The 25406-nt window shown below is 42.6% G+C and overlaps 1 protein-coding gene across 1 annotated transcript in view; it reads left to right on the plus strand.

Annotated features, from left to right (window-relative positions):
- The window catches only part of EXT1 (exostosin glycosyltransferase 1), a 177602-nt gene that overhangs the window by 127300 nt on the left and 24896 nt on the right, over nt 1-25406 (plus strand). Inside the window, exon 2 of the mRNA XM_040076923.2 lies at nt 22552-22645. Coding sequence (XP_039932857.1) covers nt 22552-22645 — 94 coding nt within the window. The remainder of the gene's footprint in view (nt 1-22551; nt 22646-25406) is intronic.

Raw genomic sequence — 25406 nt, forward strand, 5'->3', positions numbered from 1 at the left:
AGGTATCTGGATTCAGCACTGGATGATGTGGTTTATTGTTCTAGGGGTTCCAGTGGTAGTGCTGGGTTGATGGTTGGACTGGATGATCTTGAACATCTCTTCCAACTGTGATGATTTTATGATTCTATGATAGGCCCTAGAGAAAAGGAGGGAATGGAGGCAAGAGCTTGAGAAATGTCTCTGCCCTCTCAGCTTGGTCAAGACCTTGTCTAGAGAGACTTGAGCAGTTTTCTACAGGGAATGGTGTCCTCTCCTACAGTAGGGAGTCCCATGTGATGAGCTCATCTACCCCTCTGTTTGACACAATGACATTTAGCTGCTGCTCCAGTGAAGCTGATGTAGAAGTCAAGACACATGTTGAGAGTTCCTCAGTACCAGAGGTACCTGGAGTGCCAAGGCTCCCTTCCTGCTTTCCCTATGAATAAGTAAAAAACCTGTGCTCTTTTGACCCCTCTACAGGATGTCTGAATTCAGTAAGTAAACCATACGCAGCCCCAGACAATTCAATTATAGACTGTCACTTGGCTTTAAGTCACAGATGTGTGCTTTTAGTCAATGCCCTTTGGTGATGTGACAATTTCAGACTTCTTCCCACCTTATTTTCCTCTTTGAACAGCTAAAATGAAAATATTGAGCGAGTCTTTAATAAGCTAAAGCTTGTCAGGAAGATCTGAGAGTGTATACTGCTATTTCAGAGGCGAGCCAAAAGCCATATGCATATAATACGTATTGTCAGTTATTAGGCTCTGCTTGAGCAACAAAAAAAGTGTCATATGCTTTGTAGCAAAAATGTAGAAGCAATTGTGGTCTGCTCCTGAAATTCTCTGTATTGGGACAGTAATATTTTACAGCGGTTGACATTAAGGCAGATGATACTGACTATGCTTGATTAGCTTGTTGCAAGCGAGTATTTTAGGTTCCTCTAAGAATCATTGGCAAAGGTATTGGCAAAAGCAGGGTTCGTATAAAAGTGAAAGTATGACAAATTTCATTGATAAGGTTCACTGTGCTATTTACTAGATGGTTAAGGCATACAGAGAAAAATCGTACTAAAATCTAAGATCAATGTCTAAAAATAAATCAACCTAAAATTATCTGCATGGAGACTGGGGATGGAAAAAGGGTAACCATGGGAAAGGGTAAGGATAATCCTGTGTTGATTCACAAGGTTTGGGATGGACTCCCTTTCCAAACTTAGCCCCAGATTTGACCCATGGTTTAGGCCTAAAGGTTCTAGCAGCACTTAAATTTCACAACACTTAATCAAAAGTCTAATTTAAACATTTAGAAATAGATTCTATAGAATTTGCTGTAAGCACTACAGTAGCTCACTGTTAGGCCTAACTTACTTACTAATTTAACATACCTAAGAATCTAAGGTAGCAACATTCATTGCCTATTTGCTAGGACATATTTCCATTCATGGGACACAGTGCTAAAGGAGTAGGTACAAAGTATACACTTGTGAAAAATTCCCCCTGAGTTCAGTGAAATACTCACATCAAATGCCTTTTGTATCTTCTTGACAGGCAAAGTGTTGAACCTTGGGGAGCAGGGAGATCAGGCTTCATTTTTGGCTTTTAGCAGTGGTCCTCCAAGTACAGTGATCTTGAGAGTTCACTAACTCTGAGAGGAGTCCAACTCAGAGGGAGGTGCTGGTCACAGCCCCTGTAGTCCAGAAGAGCTCAAAGGGTCTCACTTAGGGCTGCTGTTTACAGGGTCACAAGAGAAATTTGCTTTAGTCATAGTAATTTTCCAAAGTGGCCACAATTTGGGTCACTAACTTTCTTTGAAAGTTTGATAACAAAAATGTTGTTCCACTTGGACTGTTACTCAGGCAGCAAAAATAAGTTTCTACGGCTGTTTATTAGAAACTAAGAGCTTGTTAGAGAGCACTTGCTCCTAGGAGCAGACAGTGTTTCTGATAAGGCAAGAGGAGCTCAGCTCAGGTGCTGTTCATCAATGCCAAAGCCTAGAAAGCATATCTTCGATCCCAGGAGTGGGAGGGAGGATGCACCATCACATAGACGGTACCACAAGATGGCACTAAAATAGGATCTGGTACTGACCAACCTTTTTAAAGTTTCACAACCTTTGCATGTTTGGTCAGTAGTGGATGAGTCTGTAGATTACTAATAACTAAGTAGAGACATGTCTGATTGCAGTTTTGAAGTGGTACATTATAGCCAAGTATGTGAATATGTACAGCTTATAGGACAAGAAACCTTCAAAGTGGGGCAAAGGAGGTAGTCCCTGTTATTCAAGGGTTTAAAGGTCTTCAACCACAGGCTGAGGATGGAAGAAGGCTCAGGAGCAACATGAGTCGCAAGGATTCTCAGGTATTTCATGAAATCAGTTGATCCATGTAACGAATTTGATCAATTTTCCATAAGGGAATGTGATTGCACCCATGTACATTAGCAACCACATTGACTCACAAGGCAGCCAGCAGGAACACAGCGCTCCGCACTGCTCATGGAGCTGTGCCCTTTGACAGTCAGCATGTCATCTTTGGTCAGCAGGAGGCTGCAGGGCAAAGGCTGGCAGTAATTGAGAGCATTTATGAGGATATCTTTGTGATTTGTTTGCACAACCACCAGAGCTTTGTTTTCAGACCTCATTGGTTGTAGGTAGCTCTGACCACTGCAAATAAAGAGCTACACTGCATAATTTTTTGATTTGGATATGAGCAAAAATAAATTAATTTCAAAGCTTTTTGAAGGAATAATCAGCTATGTCAAGCCGTGCAGACAGTCCTGACATAATGGGCAACAATAGGAAATTCAAATAGCTGGCTATCCTCACTGCCAAAGCCTCTCCTTGTGCTCCTGACCCTGTACTCTGTGCATTTACTTTCTGCAGGCTTCACCTGCAGCTGTGAAGGAAATGACTACAAGTAGGAATTAAAACTAGTTTCAAATTGTCAATGCTTCTCAGTCTCCTGCAACTTGTTTTCCATCTGTTCCTCCCCATAGCCTTCCTCCTCCTGCAGGTGTGGGAGACGGTTCCTTTGCTTCTTGTCATGGGCTGTCTCCTTGCCAGCTGACATCTGTAGGCAGCCTCCTCCAGCCCCTGGCTGTGGTCAGTGCTAGTATGTGAGGAAAGCCTTACAGTCCCTAAGGGTGACTATAAAATACTTCCCACAAAGTTTAGCTTCCCCCACACCTCCAGTCCAAGATATGCCACAGACTTCATTTAAGCATCCCTCACTCATTTTATGTGAACTGGAATATATCTGTTATAGTCATGTTATTTATTGCTTTTCCTTTCTCTGATCTACCAGAAGTTCTTGGCCTGAACTTTAAATAAAGACAGTTAGTTCCATGTCTTAATTATAAACTATGGACTGGGGAAAAAAATCTTTTAGTGCTTTAAATCCATCTCTTTTTTTTTTTTTTTTTTTTTTTTTTAATTGGCTGTTCTTATTGTACAGCTAAAAACAAATGGGAATGACAAGTGTCTCTGATTTGTAGTTCTTGTTGCTCTGCATTCCACATTGAACTGTCTCTGCTCTCATCCTCAGACTTAAACACTTGCTTTCTTTTTGGAAAACTGTTTCTGCTCTTTCTCATTAGCCGTACTTGGACCCAGACCAGATTCTATTGTTGAAGCATTGGTGGCTGCCTGAGCACTGCCACTCATAACCTACCACTAAGCTCAAATGGTCCTTTCCCTTCATCCTATTGCTTTCATATTTTTCTTGCCCTTCTGACAGTTGCTATACATCTTGCTGTACATCTAATCACCTGCGGAGTCAGTCACTTTGCAGGTTGTCCTCTCCTCCAGGTCACTGCACACTCAAAGTAAACACTTTAAAAATTAAGTATAAGGAAGTAGGGGGAGATAGGCCACTTCTGCCTCCTTATGTACCTGCCTTAAATATTGCTGCTAAAAATAAGTGAAGAAAAATGTGAAAAGTATAATTTTAAAACTGATAGTGTGCCCCGAGAGAGGGGTGTCATTCTTCTCCAGCTTTACTGCTCTTCCAGCCTAATTCACTCACCCCCAGAAAAGCTGTCTGCACTTAATCCTTTTCTTTAATTAAGAAGAATGCAGCCAGCAGTCTCAATTCATGCTGAGACCATCCCACTCAGCTGTCAAACCCCATGGGAGTTGGCATGTCCCCTGCAGCCCTCAGCCCCTTCCCCAGGGGCTGAGCACTGCCACTGATGGATTCCTGATGCTCTGGTGCCTGCAGCCATGAGCAGTGCTTGATTAATGGAGCTTGCTGAGAGCACATAGTCCTGGTGGCATGAAAATAGGCTTGGGTGCATCTTGACAGCCCAGGGTTTGCAATGCTGAGGGATCTGCCTGCTGTTCTAGCTTAGCCACTGATCTGTTGTATGATCTGGGAAGTCCTGGATTCTTTTGATGAATTACAAATATAGTTAGAGTGCCTTTCAGTAGATGACCAGTCCGTTAGGTACATCTAGAAGAACTATAACTTGGTCTTACTTGACTGTGGTGTAACTGGAATGTAAGGAACTATAATAAAAACATCAAGTTGCTTGTTAAGCAAAAACCCAGCTGTTTGGTATTAATGTTTTCAAGAAGTAATTTTGTGTGCAGTGTATACTGACAAAGTATTTTTGTTTGTGCTAACACTGTATAATAAAAATCTTGGAGAGTTAATAAATAGGGGAGGGCTTTTTTGTGCTGGTTCTTGTTGTTGGGTGGCTGTTACTGAGCCCAGCAGTGCATCTCCTGTGCTTTCAAGGAGGTCAAGTGGAGCTGTGACTGATGCCATGCAATGGTGAATGATACAATCTCTCCAGTACCTGGCAGAATTGAAACCAGCTATTGGAACTTGTACGCACACAGCCCCTGAGTTTGCAAGGGGAGAAAAAAGAAAAAGCAGTTCAATGCAGTAATCAAGAACAAGGTATCACCCTTTTCCTCTAGAGTCACTTTGCACAAGTGCTGTCAATTAGAATTTGAGATTTCTCAGCCAAGGTGCTTCCTGCAGAGGGAGGCGGGAGAAGCGCAGCTGATGGGGGCACAGATGTAATTCACAGTAACAAATGAGCTGTTGCATTGCTTGGGCGGAGAGAAGGGTTTTACCAGTGCTGATGGTGGATTATTTTTGTATTTAAATTCTGTTGCAAGTTAAACAGACATGGAAACCTCTCAGGATATTCATGTTTCCACACTAGGTGTAGTAGTTATGTAGCAAATGTATTAACCGCAGGTTTGCACCAAACATGCAAAAACAAATTAGAAATAGGGAAATACAAACACATTTTCTCATTAGGGGATATAAGTATGTGCTGACTGTAGTACGAATATAATTTTTATTCCATTTGTGTAACCTTTGGTATTTTAATGAAGTCCTGTTCCTGTGTACAGCGTATGGTTCACTGTCAGATAATTTAACACTAAGAAAATCTGTCTTGAATAAATTAGAATATATTTGCAAATTAATTGGTTAATTAGATTTTAGACATCTCTTGAGGACAGGAGAGAAACAGATGTGTGCAAAAGCCACACAGATAGTTTGGGGATGAGTGTTTCTTGTAGGGTTTTATCACTCAGTTTTGTGAAAAACAGCCTTTCACAAGTGCCAAAGATTAAAATCTCTTGGCTTTAAATGCAGAACATTAAACTCCAATTTCCGTGGTGCTGCTGATTTTTTCTGGGGCAGAGGCAGAGCCATTTGGACCTGTTTGCTGAATGACTGCACTCAGAATATGCAAGGTACCTCTTGAGCTGCCTTTTTTTCTAGGAGTATCCGTGAAGCCGTCTGGAAATCTTCTGAACTAAACACTGGCAGATCAGCAGAGAGATGCCAGCTGGCATCATGGTGAAGTCAGGCAACTCATAAGAAGAAGCAGGTCTAAGATGGAGCCCAGGATTTAGAAGAACAGTCACCGAAGAAGGAAAACTGACAGGGCAGGTTTTTTTCTCAGCTACATCGGTGTAAATCCAGAGCAACTCCACTGAGATTCACACCAGAGTAACTGAGAGCAGAATCTGGCCAACATCATCCACCTGACCTCAGGAGAGGGCTCGGATGGAGAATAATTCTCTTACCTTCCTCTTACATGCCTTTTGTACCTGATTTTTAGAGAAGCACAAATTCAATTTTACTCAGTTTAGGGATAGACATAGTACAATCATATGGTAACCACTGATTTATTTTTACTGATTGGTAAAAGTAGAGATTCTGCTAAAAAAAAAATGCACTTGTGTATTCATTATTGACTTAGACCCCTTCCAAAAAAAAATCTGGGTAAATCTTCTTTGGAAACTGAGGAAATTCAAATTTTAAGGGCTCAAGTTAGTCCAGAATCTGAGTAGGAGAGGATTTTCAGCTTAAAAGCAGTTCAGCAGCTCCCTGCAATCTGGGCTGGTCCTAAGAGCAGCAGAGGTGGGTAGCCGGTGCTACGTGCATCTACTTTTCAGCTCTGCCGAAACAGTGCTACAGTCTAAGCCCAAACCAGAGGACATTGATCAGTCTCTCTTGGAAGACAGACGGTGATCACATTACTTTGTTTTTGCAGTTTTATCTCCAGGATCCCGTTTTGGGTGTGTTCAGAACAATTTGGCAAAAACCTCATCGTTAAAAGCAATATTTGCAGTGTTCAGTAAGACAAACAAGAGGCCATTTGCGTGCGTCATCGATCATTTTACAAACAGTCCTCGGGCTACGCACAGAACTCGCCCGGTGCTGGCTGTTCGGGGTCACAATACAGACGTCAGAGGCAGAAGCGCTTTTCCTGCTGGCGTAACCTCTGTTAGGCATCAAGACCCTGATGCTGCTGGAAGAACCTTCGAGTCATGTTCTTTCTTTGACCTTGGTGTGTTTTTTGAAGCAGTGGACAGAGCAAAGTAAAAGCCTTGTCGCTGTCCGCGTATGAAAACTACAGCCAGATGTTTCAAACTCCAGAGGCTGAAGCTCCAGGGCTGAGGTTGCAGGGGATGCCCACAGCTGCACCGTGGCTCTGTGCAGGAGGCACCAAAGGAGGCCATGGGGCTGCTGGGCACAGGCACTGTGTGTCCTTGGCCTGGGACTGCTGTCAGCTGTCACATGCCTTCAGGAAGAGAGCGCAGCTTTTCAAAGGGTCATTGTGGACTGAGATGTGCAAAAACCTGGCTGTGTTGACCTTGATGCACTAATTTATGAGAGCATCTGGGCCGGCCCCTGAGGGCAGCATGACTGCAGTGTGCGGGTAAGAACCTCGTGTGGCTGGATCATGCCAGCAGGCTGCTGTCCTATCCTTTGGAGACACAGCCGCTGCTGGGTGCCAGGCACCCCGCAGGGATGTCTCTGCTGGGCGCTTGTCCTTTCACTCCTGGTTAACCCCGAAGCCCAGCTCTCCTTTGGCAGGCAGGGAGCTGCTGTTCCCACGCAGCAGCTGGCTGTTCCCTGAGCCTGCTCCCTTCTGGCCTCGGCGCTTCTTTCTTCTCCTGTGCAGCAGGGCTACCAAGACAGGGTGAGACAGGTTCCCACCTTTAGTGGGATCTGATTGGTATCGCTGGGAAAGCAGCACTACACCACCATCCATGCCTGGGGTGCTGTGAACAGTGTATCTTCCAGCCCAGCCAGAGCTGCCCTTCCCTCCATGTGTAGCACATGCAGAGTAGTTATGTTCCTGAAAATTATGAGTAGATGCATTAAGACCTGAGGCTAAGAGACTGCTGGTGTGCAGCTGTGATGAATATAAACAACTACAGAAGATGCCCGTGGACATTTCCCTGCAGCACTCATCTGAATGCGCAGTGTGCTGGTTCCTTGGGCAAAATGAATTTGCACATTTGCCAGGAGTCTGGGGGTTGAGGAGTGACCCAAAAATTACCAGCTATGATAGAATTCACAGAGTAATGGGTTAATATCATCTGCTGTAACTTCTCTATGGGACTTTTGTCAAATCTCTGATTCAGGCAGTGTTTTCTGAGGCTTTTGACATTTGTGGCAGCACTGGGAGAGACAGTAAGATTGTGTGTCACTTTAAAAGCTTAATTTTTTCCAGATTCCTCACAAAACTGGAGCTGAAAGCTCTCTCATGAATTTCTTGGGGAATCTGCTGAGGCAGCAATTATGTTATCCTTCAAAACTCCATGGAAAAGGTCACCACAGAACCATGTCAAACCTGTCAGGCTGAAGGAGAAGGGGCTGAGAGGCTGCTTTCTGTGCCAGCTGAGAAGTGGGAGACACCTGTGAAACTACAGCCATCTTGAGATCCCATAGTGTGGGCAAAACACAAACCACACATCTCCTTGCATGGTCAGGTTTCTGCCAGAGATACGCTTATTCAGCAGAGCAAGAAAGCCCAAAGCAGAGGAACGTATAAACCAAAAAAATCTGTATTTTAGAGGTGGGACTGCAGAGCTCAGACCTTTCTCCCCTCTGAACAGAAACTAATGTGGAGTTGCAGAAGAAGCAAGGAGCTGCCTTCAAATTTATTTCTCATTCTTTCTCTATTTCTGCACACCTCCCACAGCAGAATTGTAATTTGTGATGAGAAACTAGTTTTGAACAAGGTGTCTCAGTGCAAAAGATAATAAACATTGCTGTTCCCAGCTAAATTACAAAGGTCTTGGTAGATTTTGTGTAAGAACTGACTGCATTACTAGACAGAGATCATAAACCTTTGAAAGGCAGAGGGAGGAGAAAAGAAAATATTCCGCATAGAGAAAATGTAATTGTGTTAATGACTTTGCTAATCCCTAGACTTCCAGTTTTATCCATTCATGCTTTCAGCATCTGCAGATGAATTCGGGAGGGCTTCAGTAATCCATTAAAACAAGATAATTTTAAAATTTCCATCTAGACATAATAATTCATTGGTTTGGGGTTTCCCCCCTTCTTCTCTGCTGATTTGTGAATGCCTCTCTTAAGTTTGCCGAAATTATAATCAACCTACTTTAATTGGGATGATCACCCCTGTGGAATAGTCTTGTGGAGAATTTTATAGGAATAGAACCAGTTGAGATCTATAGAAATACAATATTGATCTCAGTTTAAAAAAAAATAGTTACTTTCTGTCCATCAGATGAATAACTCTTGAGTAAGATAAATGTGTTGGTCTGAAGAAGAAAAATCCTGAAGGTTAGTTGTTATGAGGTGTAAGTTGTTGTTACGTAGTCTTACAGAATTTGTTGTCCCACCAGTAAAGTGATCTAAGTAGTGCCTGGGCTGCTTATCAGGAGATAACCCCAGGCATTTCAGTACTAATGTAATTGGATGAAGTTTACATGGTGAAATATTGGAGGTAGAGGTTTTGTGCACAGGACTGTGAAAAAGCGCCAGATACTAGTAGCTTTTACAGAAAATGGAAGGCCAGATGGACCAGGAGATTACTCTGTCTGATCTCCTGTGCAGCCCGTTCTGTGTCACCTGCTTTACCCCGTGCTGTGTCCAGTAAAGCGGGATGAGTGACAGTGTGTCCTCTGGCCAGGCACTTCCTTCCGATTTCAAGAGATCACTTAATGGAGGAGCCACCATCTCTCCTGGCAGTTTGGTCAGCGCTTAAAATACCTTCAGTGCCGGGCATTACTACAGATTTCTATTGATGTTTGTTTCACTTTTAACTTCCACCTCTTGAATCTTGTTATGCCCTTTTTCAGCAGGTTGAAGAACTCTTGCTTCCTTTTATTTTTCTCCCTGTAGAGCCACTTACATGCTGTAATCAAGCCACTTCTTCCTCTTCTCACTGATAAGCTGAACAAGCTGAGGTCTTTCAGTCTCTCTCAGAAGGGTATTTACTACAGTCCTTTAAATAACTTCTCTGTCCCTTTTCTCTGTCTTCAATTATTCACCATCTTTTTAAAATGTGGAGATGTTAGCACAGCGTATTTTCTGGTGTCTGCCTCACTGATTGCAGGTACAAAGGGACAATTTCTTCTCTGTGTGTACATGGTCGATGTGTCTAAGGATTCATTTGCTCTTCTGTAACAGCCTTAAGCTGCTTGTCCACAATGACCCTCTAATCCTATGCGGAATTGTTCCTTTCTAAGGTAAAAAATCTTGTTTCAGGTGGCAGGCATTATATTTTGGTTTACTGCATTTTATAGTTGCTTAAACAGTATGTAAAAGATGTGTGTGCTACATTAGGATGCTCCAGAACCTTGCTCCAGGTCTGCACCTTTTTAGCTTCCAATGTTGGCAAAAATTGCTGACACATCTAACACATGATTTGAGGCACTGCTGTAGGAAAATGTCTGTATTACAGCCCATCTGGAGTCTGAGAAGGGCAGCTGGGGGAGAGCAGCTGCTCAGAAGTTTGTAGGGAGAGCTTGAGGTCTTGTTTGTAGCCCCTGGGGACACAACCCATGAAACCCGGACTCAGCTGGGAACTGTGCAGCCTGTTCTCCCACTAGCACAAGGGACTGCAATTACAGTTTTTGAGAGTTAGGAAGTTGAAGTTACCCTGCTAGAGAAGCCTCTTTTACAGATGGCTTTTCACCTGCCCTGTGCTTAATACTGGAACTTCAAAAATAATATTAAATATTTTAAAATTATTACCAGCATTAACACACCTGTAGAAAAAAGCAGTCCAGTTGCATGTTGCACTGCATCATTGCATGGCCTCTCTTACAGTCAACACTTTTCCCATCCATCTGTTGGCTGTTAGCATTTGGCTGAGGAGCTGTTTTTCCTCTGACTAATCTCATCACTGCTGGCATCCTCTTGTAAACCCTTTTGTCTGGACAGTCATGTTTTCCTTGGCAATCTGCAAAGCACACCAGATCATAGGTCCCTCTGAGCACTTGCATGCTGATGCCTTTCCCTTTCCATTTGTCCTTGCACCTTCCTGGCTGGAGGAGCTATTAAAGGCAGGGCAGGGAGCAGGGAAAGAGCAAAGGGCTTTTTTTGGCAGGAAGTGTCATACTGGCCCTGCACACTTCCCTGTGGGGTTGGAGGAGGTGTCTGGCAGTGTTCCAGGGATGGGGGTGCTAGAGCTGCTCCCTGGTGTAAGTGTGGTGTGGGTATGCTTCAGATACTGGCCCCAGAGCAGAGTTGCAAATATGCTTAGGAGTTCCCTGCTCTCCTACCGCTCATGTGAAGTGTTTCAGTGTTTGGCAGATCACAGGAGAAGGTGCCAACATAAGCCTAACCTGATCGGTGTTTCTCATTGGGGTTCTGGATACAAAACCTACCAGCTTTAGATTTCCTTGCTGAGGTATAAAATTTCTCATGGTTAAAGCTTTATTTGGAGTGGAGATCCCTCTCTGCCAGAGAGGGAGTCCTTTCAAGTCTGCACAAACTAGTAAGTAATTCTGAGACAACTGAATTTGTTGGTTTCTTTAAAGAAACATAATTACTTTAAAATGACAAACTGTTCCTTTTGTTGATAAATGTTTTATATCTTTGCTGCTATGCCTGAATAGTTTGTGTAAATAATTTATTAGCTTGCAAACAGACGTAGCATGTTCAGGCAAACACTGCCCAGCGGGGCAGGAATGCTAAAAAGGGGAAACAGGGTTGTGAGCAGTGCTGAGCACCGAGAGCCAGGAGCGGGCATCAGTAGGGACAGAGGAACACAATCTGCAGCTTGTAGGCTCAGGCCCAGCATAGCTCAGATGCCTGACACTGTGGGTGAGGCACTGGAGGTGCAGATGTGAGCAGTCAGGCAATCACCATCAGCAGGTATGTCCATGGAATGCTTAGGAGCAAAGTGACAGTGGTGCTCAGAGCTCTGAAATAGTCTGGTTTAGTGCTTGACATTTAATATTTTCAGATTAACTGTTCTGTTTTGCATGCTTAAGAAGAGCTCTCCTTCACTTTGGTTTGGTCGGTTATTTGTCTTTGTTCTCAAAATGGGCCTTGTTTTCTGAAAAAGTAATTTGCAAAAGTCATATGTGAGGTTCTTTTATGTGTCAGGGCTGGGTCAAGCAGGAGAAGGCTAAGGGCATGCATCAGTGGTTTCCAGATGAAAGTCCTTTGTAAATAGTGTGGAAGTGTGTGCATATAAGTATGCATGGATGCAGATGTGCTTCTGGGGTTTTTCAGACAGCAGTTTTGCCTAAAAGTCCTATATATCAAATGGGGACTTACAGAACCACAGAAAAGTTTGGACTGGATCTTAAAATATCATATAGTCCAATACCCTGCTTTGGACAGGCCACCATAGATCAAAACCCCAACCAATCTGACCTTGAACACTTCAGTGATGGGGCATCCTGGACTCCCCTGGGCAATCTATTCCCAGGGAATAGATTCTCCTATTCTAGTGTCTCAGTACCCCCTCAATGTGAAAAATTTCTTCCTTGTATCCAATCTGAATTTAGCTTCTTTCAGTTTGAAATGATTATCCCATGTACCTTTAAAAGAGGATAAAACTCTTTCCAGCCTTACTGAATGTAGTATAGACACCCTGCTCCGGTTCAACATCAGCTAAAGACCACCAGAGTTTCCTCAGCAACACTGTGGAAAGTAAGAAACACCTGATAAAAACCGTCTGCAGTTCTAAACTGATGTTTAATGGCATGCAGCTCACTCTGGCTGAGGAGGAGAGGAAAGTGGCTCCAAAGGGCACGTGGTGATGCAGAAATGAAGACTAGTGCACTAGTTATAGATGAGAAAAACAAGAGTGAACTTGTTTTACTGTAGTCAGCAGAAGTGAGCAAGCACAGAGGAAGAGCAGATCTGCAGAGTGACAGATTCCATTTTACCTGGCCACTCAGTGAAGCACAGTCCTGGTTCTCAAACCACACATGGAGTGGCCTTGATTTAGCTTTATCTTAGCCAGACTCTGAATAGGTATAGGAGACATCACCAAAAAACATTTATCAGTGGATTTTTCTTGCTATATTCTCTTTTCTCTCTCTTAGAAAATAAAAATTATTTTTATACTGTCTGTTTGCTGCAATAAGGAAAAAAAAATTGCTGTTTCCTGCCCTTCCAGAGTTCACACTCCTGTTCTGCTTTATTGCAAAAGTTAGTCCTCATTAAATCCAGAAGATCAGCACCTGCTGTCAGCCAGTGGAAACCACCCTGGACTGTTAACAGTGCTGGGTTTTTACCCTAAAATTCAGAGCTACAAAACCAAAATGCACAGAATTGGGGTTGTTCCCTCCTCCCCACTTTGTGTCCTAATCCTATTCTTGAGGTAGCTTTGTCTCATTTATAGAAAGGAGAAAGGAAATACTTGGAGGGCCTAGAGGAAGGTAAGTAGAAGAATTAATAATCAGCCAAAAGAATGAAGTATCTAAATATGTTGTGTACTGCTCCTGGTGACTAAGCTGGAGCTGACTCTGTATGAGTAAAAAATCACTTCTCTGTTTCATTCAAAGTTGTTCCTTGGATTTGCTGAACTAATTTCTCCTCCAAGCATGGTCACATTTTAGGTCAGCATGCCTAGACAACATGGGGCTCTGCCAGCAGTTCCTGTGTAAAGTCCCTCTTTGTTTTTTTGGAAACAAATCCAGTCATTCATAGAAATGAACTCCTGCATAATTAGAGACAGCATTGCACATCATCTTTGCTTTCCATTTTTAGATGTTGCGTCTGGAGGGCTATAACTTTAAAAGATGCCAGCAAGCCACTTAGGAGCTTGGTAGCTGTAATGGGAAAATCTGTGGAGCTGAATAGAAAATGATAGGCTTCATAAGGACTATTCTAAATCATTCGGTAAAGAGCTCAGCTAGACATTCAAAGCAAGAAAGAAACTATAACCCCTTCTAATTCGATCTTCAGGGGGTTGTACTTTCTCTACTGTCCTGCTGAAGCCCCAGTCCTACAGGCAGCTTAATGGAGAGGATGGTGTTCTTTACAATGGAGTGCTCTGGTCTCTGCTGGGTCCAGTTATCAGATTGCTGCATAAATGGGTGCAGAACACTGATTTTATCCCTCTTTGATCCTCTGGGGCCTGTAATCAACCTTTTCTTTTTTTTTTTCCCCTAGATTATTTAATACATTTGGTAACAGCAGATACTGAAGTGTGAAAGTCTGGAAAACTGATCCTCTTCAGCATTTTTTAACCTCAAGTTTTTAATAAAGAGCTTTTTAAAAGTAATTAAGAAAGATTTGGAGGCCTTTTAATTTTTTGACAGCTAGGTAGCAGTCATTAGCTTCAGGTGTATTGACAGGTGAAAGATTTCACAATAACTCTTTTATATCTCTGCATCCTGAGGCCTTTAGGTACATCCTGTAATCTAAAAATTAGAGTAGGTAGTAGATGAACTAAAATTTGTTTCTTTGTTCAGGAAATGCGGTATAGATTTTTCTTTGTTTGGATCTTTAATCCAAGCTGATGCTTTAATATCTGAAATTCCGTAATGGTTTGTTTTTTGGTTTGTTGAGGTTTTTTGTTTCTTTGTTTGTTTGGTTTAAGTTAGACAATAAATCAATAAGAAAATTGTCCTTGCAGTGGGAAATTACCCCAAAGATGTTCACTGCTGAACTGTCACAGCATGTGAGTTTGGTTAATGGGAGTAGATGGAGCTATTTAGGACAAGCGTTTGACACTGCTTCACTGCTAGAAAAGGGCTGAAGTCCAAACAAAGTCACTTTGTGAAGGACAGAATAGAATAATAAGTATCATAGAATTACAGAATTATTTGTGTTGGGAGGCATATTTTAAGATTGTCTAGTCCAGCCTCTCTGCCATGGGCAGGGACACTTCCACGAGGCCAGGTTGCTCAGAGCCCCATCCAACCTGGCCTTGAACGCTGACAGGGACAGGACATCCACAGCATCTCTGGACAATCTGTTCTTGTGCCTCATCACCCTCACACTTTAAAAATTCTTACTTATATCCAATGTAAATCAAATCACTTTTAATTTAAGAAGCATTATTCTTGTCACTTCAGGATGTGGTAAAAAGTCTTCTTTTCATCTTTTGTATAAGCCCCCTTTATATATTGAAAAGCCACAATAAGGCCTCACTGGAGCCTTCTTCAGGCTGAACAGCGCAAACTCTCAGCTTTTCCTCATAGGAGAGGTGCTCCAGCCCTTTGATTGTCTCCATGGGCTCCTCTGGACGCACTCTGGCGAGTCAGTGTCCTCCTTGTGTTGTGGACCCCAGAGCTGGACATGGTGCTCTAGGTGGGGTCTCACCAGAGTGTAGTGGAAGGGGAGAATCATCTCCATAACGTGCTGGTCACACTTCTTTTGATGCAGCCCAGTATATTTATTAGTTCCCTGTTGAAACACCAAAGCAGACTATCAAGAGTTAGATACTACTTACAACTCACTCCTGCATTTTTCTATGCAGAATACTGAGGAACAAGGCTGAGTAGATAAAGCCCAAGTTCAGGCTTGGTGAAGTGGAGGTGCTGCTTTGTTCTCCTGCCAGCAGGCTGGGGTTCTGTATATTAAAATATTGTAAAAAGAGTTTACAATCTCGAGAAAATGGCGAAGTAGAGGTTCCATAATGATGCTAAGTGCTGGTGTAATTTATTGTTAGAAGAACCCTGTTAGAAAGCGGCTGTCTGAGCCACTGGATCATCTTAGTAGCTTGGTCTTATCTTTACCTTCTAAGAGGTCAGCACCTGGGTGGTCAGTAAGTGCCAGCTGGGCACTTCTCAGATAAAGAGCATTCACACATGCTTTTGCCACTTCAAAGGGCAGGGCAGGGCAGGGCAGGGCAGGGAGGTGGGGCCAGGTAAAATCTTACCATGTGGCTCTGTGTGTGCATCTTCCTGGGTGTGCATCTGCACGTGCGAGCATCGGTACCCCTGCTTTCCCACTGACCTGGAGGGTATTTGCAATATGCGGGGCTGCATTTACATTCTTCACAAGATACAGGCAAGCACTGCATTTGCTTCTCGGTGGATTTTTCTTGTTCAGGCATGATGCGAGTTTTCTTGCTGCCAGCACAGTGAGGTGCAGCTGTGAAACTGCACTGAAAAGGCACTCTTGGAGGACTTCAAAGCCTGGGAGCCAGTGTTTGGTTTTAGAAGAAGTGCTACGTGGTGCCATTAGCAGGTTGCTGGTAACTGGGGCATAACACTGCCTAGAGAGGCACCTCTGCAAGGTTTGCTTCTGACATGCCACTTACAAACCCACTCTGGTTCATTTGGTAAATAAGCACTTATCTTTAAATATCAAATGATGTTGGTGAGACCACTTTTGCTACTGTGTAAGACTACTTGTTCTGGGTGGTCTAGCCACTACACTGGGAGCCAGTTGTATAGCATTTTGCAATCCGAGTGTTGTGCATGCCTTGCATGCAACATATAGATTTACAGGACATTTTGTGTAAATATTTAGACAGAAATCTTTAGAGCATTTTTACTTGTTGGAATGCACATTGACTTTAATGGCTGGTGTATCCAAATGATTTTCCGCATAATATTGAAGTGAGCTGAATCCAACAGTGATGTCACTGAAGACTTTAAAGACACTTTCAGTTTTAACGGTTACTGTACCTCTTAACTGTAAAGTTTCTTTAGCAGTGCATTAAAGTGAAACATCTACTTCCCTGTTTTTCATTGTTAATCCAACTTCATGAACTAAAGGCAGATGCTGGCATGGAATGGAGGAAACAGTTGTGCTTCACTGTTAGTTGGTGCGTGCTTACAGGGTTTCGTTTCCGTTGCAAGGCCTAGTAGAATTATGCAGAATTTTCAGATTGGGCTCGTGCTCATACCCATACTCAGCCGTTACCAGCGTTCCGAAGTCACTGTTCACACTGTTGTTGTAGTCAGACAGTAGCGTCTGTGGAGTCCAGCAGCCAGGGCAGGATGATGGCAGCAGCTTCAGTAACAAGCTAGACTAAAAGAAATACTCTAATGGCTGCCTTTCAGCACTTGGCAAGAAAATCCTTTTTATGTTAGTTTCAAGGTCGTCAGATATCATTATAGCCAAGTATTAAAAATTTCAAAGAAAGGAGGCAGTGTGTTTGATTTATAGAATAATTATCTAGCTTTCGCTCTAACTTGGCTTTGGCAATGGTTTTGCAAGCACTCGAAAATTAAATCCATTTTTTATGGCACTACAAGGTATTATCTCACAGCAAATGATAATTAAACACCTGTGAAATCAATTAGCCTTTTAAACAGGGAAAAAAAAGTTTTCCAATTATGTTTTTGCACCTCCAAACTTTCTAATTCCAGAACCAGCACTTGCAGAGCAGGAGATGAACTGCCGGTAGCCGGTTAACCGGCATTCAGATCACCCCAAAGCCTTGCGCAGCCGTAAATCCAGGAGCAAGCAGCTCGCAGTGACGGCACCCTTCCAAGCAGGATGCATGAGCCTTCCCAGCTCAGTCCTGGGCAGCTATCTGTCTGACACACAGCTGAGCTGTCAGCTCTTCTACAAAAGCAGTTACTCACTTGGTGTTTTCAATGCCAACTTTTGCTTGACAGTTTGTTTAAAAGCCAACATACCTTAGTGGAAACCAAGCAACGAGACACTCACTGTGACTGAGTGGGGTTTCTTAGGCTCTCCAGCCAGTAGTTCACAGCCATCTGTATTAAGAATTCACACATGGAAAAATGGCCAATTGGCTAATAGCTGAAAATGAATATACTGGAAAACCGGGAAACACTTCTCCATTTTCCCTTGTGTTAAATATTTTACTGCCTGTCTTTGTTGTAGTACTTCATACGTAGTACAGAAACTTCTGGAAGATGCAGTGTGCATTCATGGGCTTGCAGATTCAGAGAGGGACCCCTGGACATAGCTGGTTAAGTGCCATCACAATTTTTTGGCTCAGGAAGTAAAAAAGCAGCTCTAGTCACATCTGACATCTACAGTGGAATGTGCTGATAATCCCTGCCAAAGACAAGCTCCAGCATCTTCCAAAAGATGGATTATGTGTGGCACTGTTAAAATATGTGCTGCTGGGTTAAACCCATTGCATTTCATTTGAGTTAAACCTGTTGTATTTGGCTTGGGTTCTGTTCCTGTATTTCCATCTGAATTTTAATAGCCATAACATGCAGCTGGATTTCAGTGAATGCTGCATCACCAGATATGCAGAAGTAAGGTCAGGATGCTGTGGTTTAGCATTCCCAAAGTCCCTCTAGCTGCAGGGGAAGCCACCAGTCATTTGTGGTTCAGGTTTTCCATCTATGAAATGGGAATGGTGATTGTATCCTGTAAAAAAACATGTTGTCTACATGACAGGTGACATATAGCTAGATAAAGTGTTAATCACTGCGTCTAGACATATCTGCTGGTCTAAACAGTCTTTTTAGATTTTAGACCTCTCTTCAGTCAGTGGTGATGAAGATGTTAGTTTCAAAAAAAAATAGTTTATACTAAAATTGTTAGTGAAAATATTTCCCAGGCTAGTTTATAATCTCTGCAGTGTAGTGACATGGGGAAATGCTTAAGCTGTAGGAAGGAATGTATGGCATGGCTGATTAGTCACTGCAGAGCTTCTGCAGCCTGCCAGGGCTCCTTGGGATAATGGAGAACCAGGAATCCCAAACAGCTTTCTAATCCATGTGCTGATTGACATGGTCTGAACATCAGAAGAGAAAAAATGAAGAAAGGGGGGATGGGGGAAGACAAACTGTTGTGTGTTGGATCAAGGAGTTAAAATGGTAGGAGCACTTGGCTGGACAGTGTTTCTCCTTTGGATAATTGCCCACACGGCATTGCAGTGTTTACACCTGTGTGATCGATAGGGCCGAACATATTTCCTCAGCTATGGGTGGTGGCAGAGAGGGAGTAATTCAATTAAGTTGTGAATATATTAGAATTGATTGCAAATAGAGCTGTTCTTTTATGCTGCCTAAAAAGGTACTAGCTGTGAACAAGGTATACTTAATCATTATAAAAAGAAGCCTGAAAGTTAATAAAACATGCCTCTAATACTTACAGAGGTATGCCAGCTTTGGATTAAGTCTGTAGCCATTTTAGTTTTGAAGACCCAACTGTCATTTTTAAGGCATATGCATTTTGGATTTTAACATGTTTGAATGCTGCAGCTGAGACTCAGGCCAAGCCAACCCTAAAATTGGCACTAAAATACTACCTCTGTGCAAGCATGCAGAATGAAGGAATCAGGAATGTATGAGCAATAAGCATGTGTGCCCACTCCCCGCCAGTCCTCTAATGTGGAAACCTGGAGCTTTCTGGAAATAAATGCCTTCTGAGCAAAGCAAAGGACTCCTCTAAAAGCTTCTGCAGTAAATGCTAGGGAAGATAAACGGCCAGAAGGAAAGGGAAGTGCCAAAAGAAGGGCAACACCAAAGCAGCACAAGTAAGGAAGAAGTGCCCAGCCAGCCCCTGCTCAGCGCTCTGCAGTGCTGGTCTTTGCTCTGATTTTCTGGAGCCTGAAAAACCTCAACAGCTGGGTAAAAAAAGGGGGTCTCAATAGGCAGGTAAAGGGGAGCTGTCCACACACACACAGAGCTCTGAGTTTGCAGAAACCACAGCAATGGAAGCTGGAAGACCATAGCAAATGTCCCTGCAATCTTCAGATGTTACTACCTAAGTAGTTCTGGAAACAGATCTAACCCCCATTGCTGGGGAAAGGAATAAGAGGAGACCCTGGAAGAACCTCTTCTAACCACTTGAGTATTTTCTCTATAGCTTAAGATGCCTCCTCCAGTTGCAAGTGGAGGTTCTCTTATTTGATTTCCTCCCTGAGGTTTTGCTGAGATTAATCAGTGGGGATAGTGGGGAGATAAAAGCCCATTGTTGATGTGGTACTGATGTTTGCATTAAATGCCAGGTTGGTACTTAATGTACATCAGTACTCTAGCTGAGAGGGTGTTCCTGGAAGTCTGTGCCAGCTCTGATTTCTCTCCTGGACAAGTGAAGGAGAAATTTCAAGTCCAGCAAATACTCAACTCAGATACTTACCTTTATCACAGAGATTATTTCATTCACGTCACTGAAAGTATTTTAAATCTGAATTAAGGGAAGTGCAGAGATGCTTTCAGGTGTAACACTATATGCTTTCTACTGTGTGGGAATAAATGTACACAAACATTTTGCAGTCCCTGAGAAAATGCTGGCAAAAATCAGAACTGCTGCTGTGTGTGTGGTTATGTCTGAGCTGAATGGGAAGGAGTCTGAAAGTAAAAGTTGCCTTGAGCCTTCTGTCCTCACCATGGCCTGTGAGCTGGAGTTTCATTTACCAAGTGACGTCTTTGTGGCCAAGGTCTCCTCCAAATGCTGCCTGGCAGTCCAAAAGAAAAAAAAATGAAATGTTCTCTGCTGCAAGCTTGACTCTGAAGTACTGTTTGGTACATGTATATTATTTCCTCTGTAAGCAATGCTTCAAATTACAAAGCTATGCTTGCAGCCTGACAGAAATGTTTGTGTGTTTTGGGCTGGTTACATGTGTCGCACAAAAACTGTTCCCAAATTTGTGTTTAAACATACTGGGCCATCTTCTGTCTTCCACTAAGGCAGAGTGCTCCCATTCCTTGGCATGCTACCCATGACCTCGTAGGAATAAAAATAGCGCCTTATGTTTGCAGATTTCAAATGGATGCTTGATCCCGGAGTGGTCTCTGAGGGGTTTCAGGTGGACTTGGGTCCCTTGTCACTGCGCTCAAAGATCCCGTTAAGTCACCTTAAAGCATTTTGGTTGAAATTGCAGGGAAATTAGTTCAGTAGTATCTCTGGTGCAGTTCGTTCACTTCAGCAGTGGATGGATATTACTTTACTCTGGATCTGTTCCTTCTGTATTTGTGGGTCCTCCCTGAAGCGAATAGATATTTTGTGCCCATACATCAAGGTTAGGGTGGGGCTTTCTATGTACATATGATGTAGATAAATTGCTTGATGACCATGAAACTGTGCTATTACAGACCTCTGCAATAAATCACATGTTAAGTTTTAAAAGGCTCAAAAATGGAAGCAAGATGCTAACTGGTTTTGAGGAAGAAAATGGTCAACAAAATCCTCTTCCTTTTTTTCCCTCTGTAAATCTATCCTAAATCAAACAAATTAGATATGAAAGAAAAGGTGCCCAGTATAGGATGTCACTGGGATGTGGAAGACTCACTTGCAGTGGCCTTGCTCTCTGCTTTTCTTTGTGTTCTGGTTTTGCCATCAGTGTTTTGTGGATAATGTTGTATTCCGGGATATTAACAGGATTTTACATTTTTAGCTGGCTAGTGATGGGGAACTTCTGACTGATATATTCTAGCCCTATGGAGTATTCTGGTTTTGGTATTTATTAACATTTGCTGTCCTACAATACACTTTTACTGTGGTAAAAGCAATAAGCCTCACACCTCTCAATATGTAAAAAAGGAGTTGAAATGGCAACTTTTTTCTTAAATTGTTTTTTTGGTATTACAGTCCTAATATTTTCCCCTGTATGCTGTGTCAGTGCTGACTGGTGAGCTGGGACATGGCTGCCAATCTCTATCCCACACAGAGAAAAATAAATAGCTGCCAGTCAGATGGAACATGTATATATGTATTTATGTGTTTTAACCAAAGTTGAGATAGAATTCAAAAGAAAAAAGGGACTTTGAAGTCTGTTTTGTAGTTTTAATTAATGCAATGAGGGGTTTTATTTTACTCTCAGTGGAGATAATCTTAATCCATTCACAGTGACCTTTTCTTGTGCAAATTAGCTATACACGCTTGTTTAAGCAAATGGGCCTTTGCAAGATGTCTCTTCCTAAAGACAGAGCTTATAATTGAAAATTGGCTTACTTCCATCTGTCTGGCCCGTGTGAGAATACAAACACAGAGCCTGACTTCTTTGTATATAAAATATAATCATGTATGTGTATATATATACACACATAAATGCACATACAAAAAATATTTGCTCTGCCTGCAGGACATGGTAAAATTAGACTATTGGTGTCAAAAAATTTCAGTGCTACAAGTTGTTGTCAAAATAGCATCTATGTGCAGAGTCCAGGACACTGGAGAATGGAGGGTGTTCAACCTGGATCCTTTTGACTCAGACGAGGTCAATGCCATTCACACTTCCATGGGCTTGTCAGAAGTACAATTTGCTAATAAGAGGCGGGAAACTGTTGGGATTTGATGTGTGGTTTTGGTGAATGGTTTTGTGGTGATTGATGTAATTGGGAAAAAAATATAGAAGTGTCTATCAGCACTTTCATTCAGGGGAGCATGGATCATTGCAGCTATGTGAATAATTGACAAAATCTGGTAGTTTATTCCTCTCTCCACACTTAACAAGAACCACCAAGTGAGTCATTGTATCCCCCCGTCCCATTTTTAGTGCCTGCTTGACAAGGAAATATTTCTTTGGCATAGTTTGAATATTTTTTTGCTTTGTACAAACCTCTTGTGAACACAGTTATGCATGACTTTGAGTAAATCTGAATAGAAATCAGGGTCACAGAAGTACTGCAACAACGTTTTGGGTATCAAAATATTTAATGTGAGTTTTGTTCTTGGAAGTCACGCACTGTTTATACAGAACTGGGTCATTATTGCAAGGGCAATATTGCTTCCTTCCTTCTCAGTGTCATTACCACTCTCCCCAGCTCTCTCCCATGGTGGTTGCACCTGAGGATGAGCACAAAGGAGCCAGAGAGGAGGCTGACACTCATGCATGGAGGGAGTTAGTTAACCTGGTGCTAAATGGTCTTGGTTGGGGATGATTTTATCCAGATGTGTCTCAACAGCTGTTTGCATTTTCATGCCCGGTTACTCTAGGACTCACCACTAATTGAATTTTCTCTTTTCTCCCCTGTTCTTGTTAGGTATGATTACCGTGAAATGCTGCACAATGCCACTTTCTGTCTGGTTCCCCGTGGCCGCAGGCTTGGCTCTTTCAGGTTTTTGGAAGCCTTGCAGGTAAGAGCTGCTGTGCAAAGCAGTGACTACTCTAGCTGCAATTCAGTGTGCAATAGCAGGGAGGCGGGGAGGAGGGAAATTTATTCCATTTCCCTAGTGGACAGTAATCCACTTTGCAAAAGCCTCTATTCATACTTCTGGAGCAATTGGCAGCTTCTTCCCAGGAGGGGCTGAGGTGCTGAACTCATCTGAAGGTTGGATTGTGTTATCTCCGGGAAAAGGGTTTCCCTGGTTGTGGTGAGGCTGAGAGATTGGTTTAGAACAGTATTTTGTCAAGCTGTGAGACTTCCCCTGGGAGACACTGGCCTTTACACATAAGCCCTGGGGCAGTAAAAATAGCTTTTTGTTTTCACTTGGCCAAAACAGACCTGCTTATGCATTGCCAGTTTTGCTGAACATACAGGAGGTGGCCTGGGGGTGGTAAAGCTCCATATGGAAGCTTCACATGAAGGTGGATATAAGCTGATCTCAGGGAGTTTGCGTGCTGTCTAGGACAGCACCTGAATATCCTTCGCCTTCTAAAAAATGTTCCAGTTAGTGGTCCCCTTTCTACTGTGGGACAGCAGCAGAAGGCAATACAAAAGCACTGTGGAGTCCCTGTGGCCAAGGCAGCACAGTGGTCAAGCCTGACACCTGCCTACTCCACCTTCTTCCTCTCTGGTGGTTTGGGTTTTTTTGGCAACCATCTACCTGATCCTGGGGTCCTGGATCTTCAGTCAGGCATAGAGAGCATTTTGTGCTGCAACTCCCCTGTAGGTCTGGCATCTGGGTTTCCATAAGGGCTGGAGTGGAGAGAAGAAGCTGCTTGGTTCCAGTGAAGTGGCAAATGAACACACCTTAGAGGGTCCTGTCTCCAGGAGGTTTTTTGCCATTTGGAAAGTGTCACAGCATTGACAGTAAAGCTGTTAATGAATGATATCCCATCCCTTTTCATCATCAACCATAAAACATCCCAACCACTGTTAGAGAGTATTGTTCACTGCAGTGCTGAGTAGGATTCGGGTACCTAAGTGTAGGTATATTATGTCATTTTAAAAGCTCAGGGTACCCAGAAACCCTTCTGGATTTCTGCTGCTTCTCCAGAAGGACTGCAGTAGGTTCTGTGTCATGTCTGCCAGCCTTTGATGGGTTTTTTGGATACCCTACATGCTCTCGACACATAGGTGTAACCCCTGAACCCTGTACCTGCGATCAAATTTGAGATGCAACTTCTGGACTGTCACTTGCCTCTTTCTCCTACTAAAGAGAAGATTAATAGCCTGAAAAGTGCTGTTCTCTCTCCAGTCTCTTCAGAGATAGAAGTGGGACTAGCTTATATGAGATGACAAGTCACTTCAGATCCTCCTGAAGAGCTCTCCTCAGCTCTTCTGTCGTCTGGGCCCAAAGTCATACAGCTTCTGTTAGATACATCGTCTCAGAAGGAGAAAGCAGGGAGTGTACCTCACTGCACAGAACTTGTGGGTTCCAGGTCAATGATAAAATGTAGGCAACTGAGGATTTCATTATCAGGCTAGCAGCAGTATTCACCAATAATGGTGTATTTCCAGTTTCTGTCTGGATCCAGGTAATGTTGAAAGTCCTAATCCACATTAGTGCAATGTTTTAAAGATGAAAACACATTACTGAGTGTTTCCCTGGTTGGCTTTTTTTCATGCACAGATGTAATTCCTTACAGAAGATCACAGTTATTTACACATAATAATCACTGCTGTAATGTAGACTTGACCAGTCTAAGATGCTGTGCATGGTAGATCCTACGAAGGAAGGTACAGCAGTCTGAAAGATTCCCCTTTTTACCATCTTTTGGGAGGCCTGGACCCTAGTCTAGACCAAAATCAGAGCACTTAAGCTTGCTTTGATAAAAAGAAACTGAACCAGAGCGCAGGTTTGATAAAAATCCTCTGGTACTAAGTTATTTCATCACATCAGAAGGTTTTTGGATCTTACATTATGATTGAGCTGACCAGAACATAGTGGTGATCATTTGTTTGTGGAAATACGGACCTATTTGCTAAGTATTCGCAAAATGTCTGTGCAGAAGAATTTGTAAAACTTATAAAAGTTTAATTTATTTGGACAGGTTATAGTGGTAAGAAATAAATACTAAACGTGTATGCTTTTTGTTTGTTTTAGGACATACAACTGTTCCTATATTATGTGAGCTTTTGTCAGTTGTTTACAGCTCTATAGCTAAATTCTCACAGTACGTACTGTAAACAATCATGTTTTCCACATTCCTTTCTAATGAAAGTCAACTGATTGACTTCTAGTCTAACCAGTGAGATAGAGAGGTAAATAACCTTGTTCTCCAATCCCTGATCATTGTTCAAAATCTATATAAGCAAAGTTTTTGTAAATAATAAAAGTCCTCCAACCTTCTTTTTAAAGTCAAAAAATGTGTAAGTATCTTTTATATCCTCTTAACAACATGCAACAATTCTTATTTTTGTAGACAGGTGATGACAGAGGAGTTGTATTTGTGCAGTTGCCTCTCTTTGGGGAATGAATGCCAAACAGGATAGAGAATTTACTCTTTTATGGGAAAAGTGGTCAGGAGTTAAATACAATCTGTATTTTCTGTAGGGTTGTCAGCAACATACTATAAAAATTAGAGAAGTTTCTCCCTGCTAAGTGGTTCACAAAGCAGCAAGGAAGGCCATCATTTTGTATTAAATTCTCCCGTGTTCCATCTGCTGCATGAACGGTCCTGGCCTTGTCTGGCAGCGTAAGCACCAGATTGCACATGCCGCTGTCTGTGCAA

This window comes from Hirundo rustica, chromosome 1 (assembly GCF_015227805.2).
Source record: "Hirundo rustica isolate bHirRus1 chromosome 1, bHirRus1.pri.v3, whole genome shotgun sequence".
NCBI classification, from domain to species: Eukaryota; Metazoa; Chordata; class Aves; order Passeriformes; family Hirundinidae; genus Hirundo; species Hirundo rustica.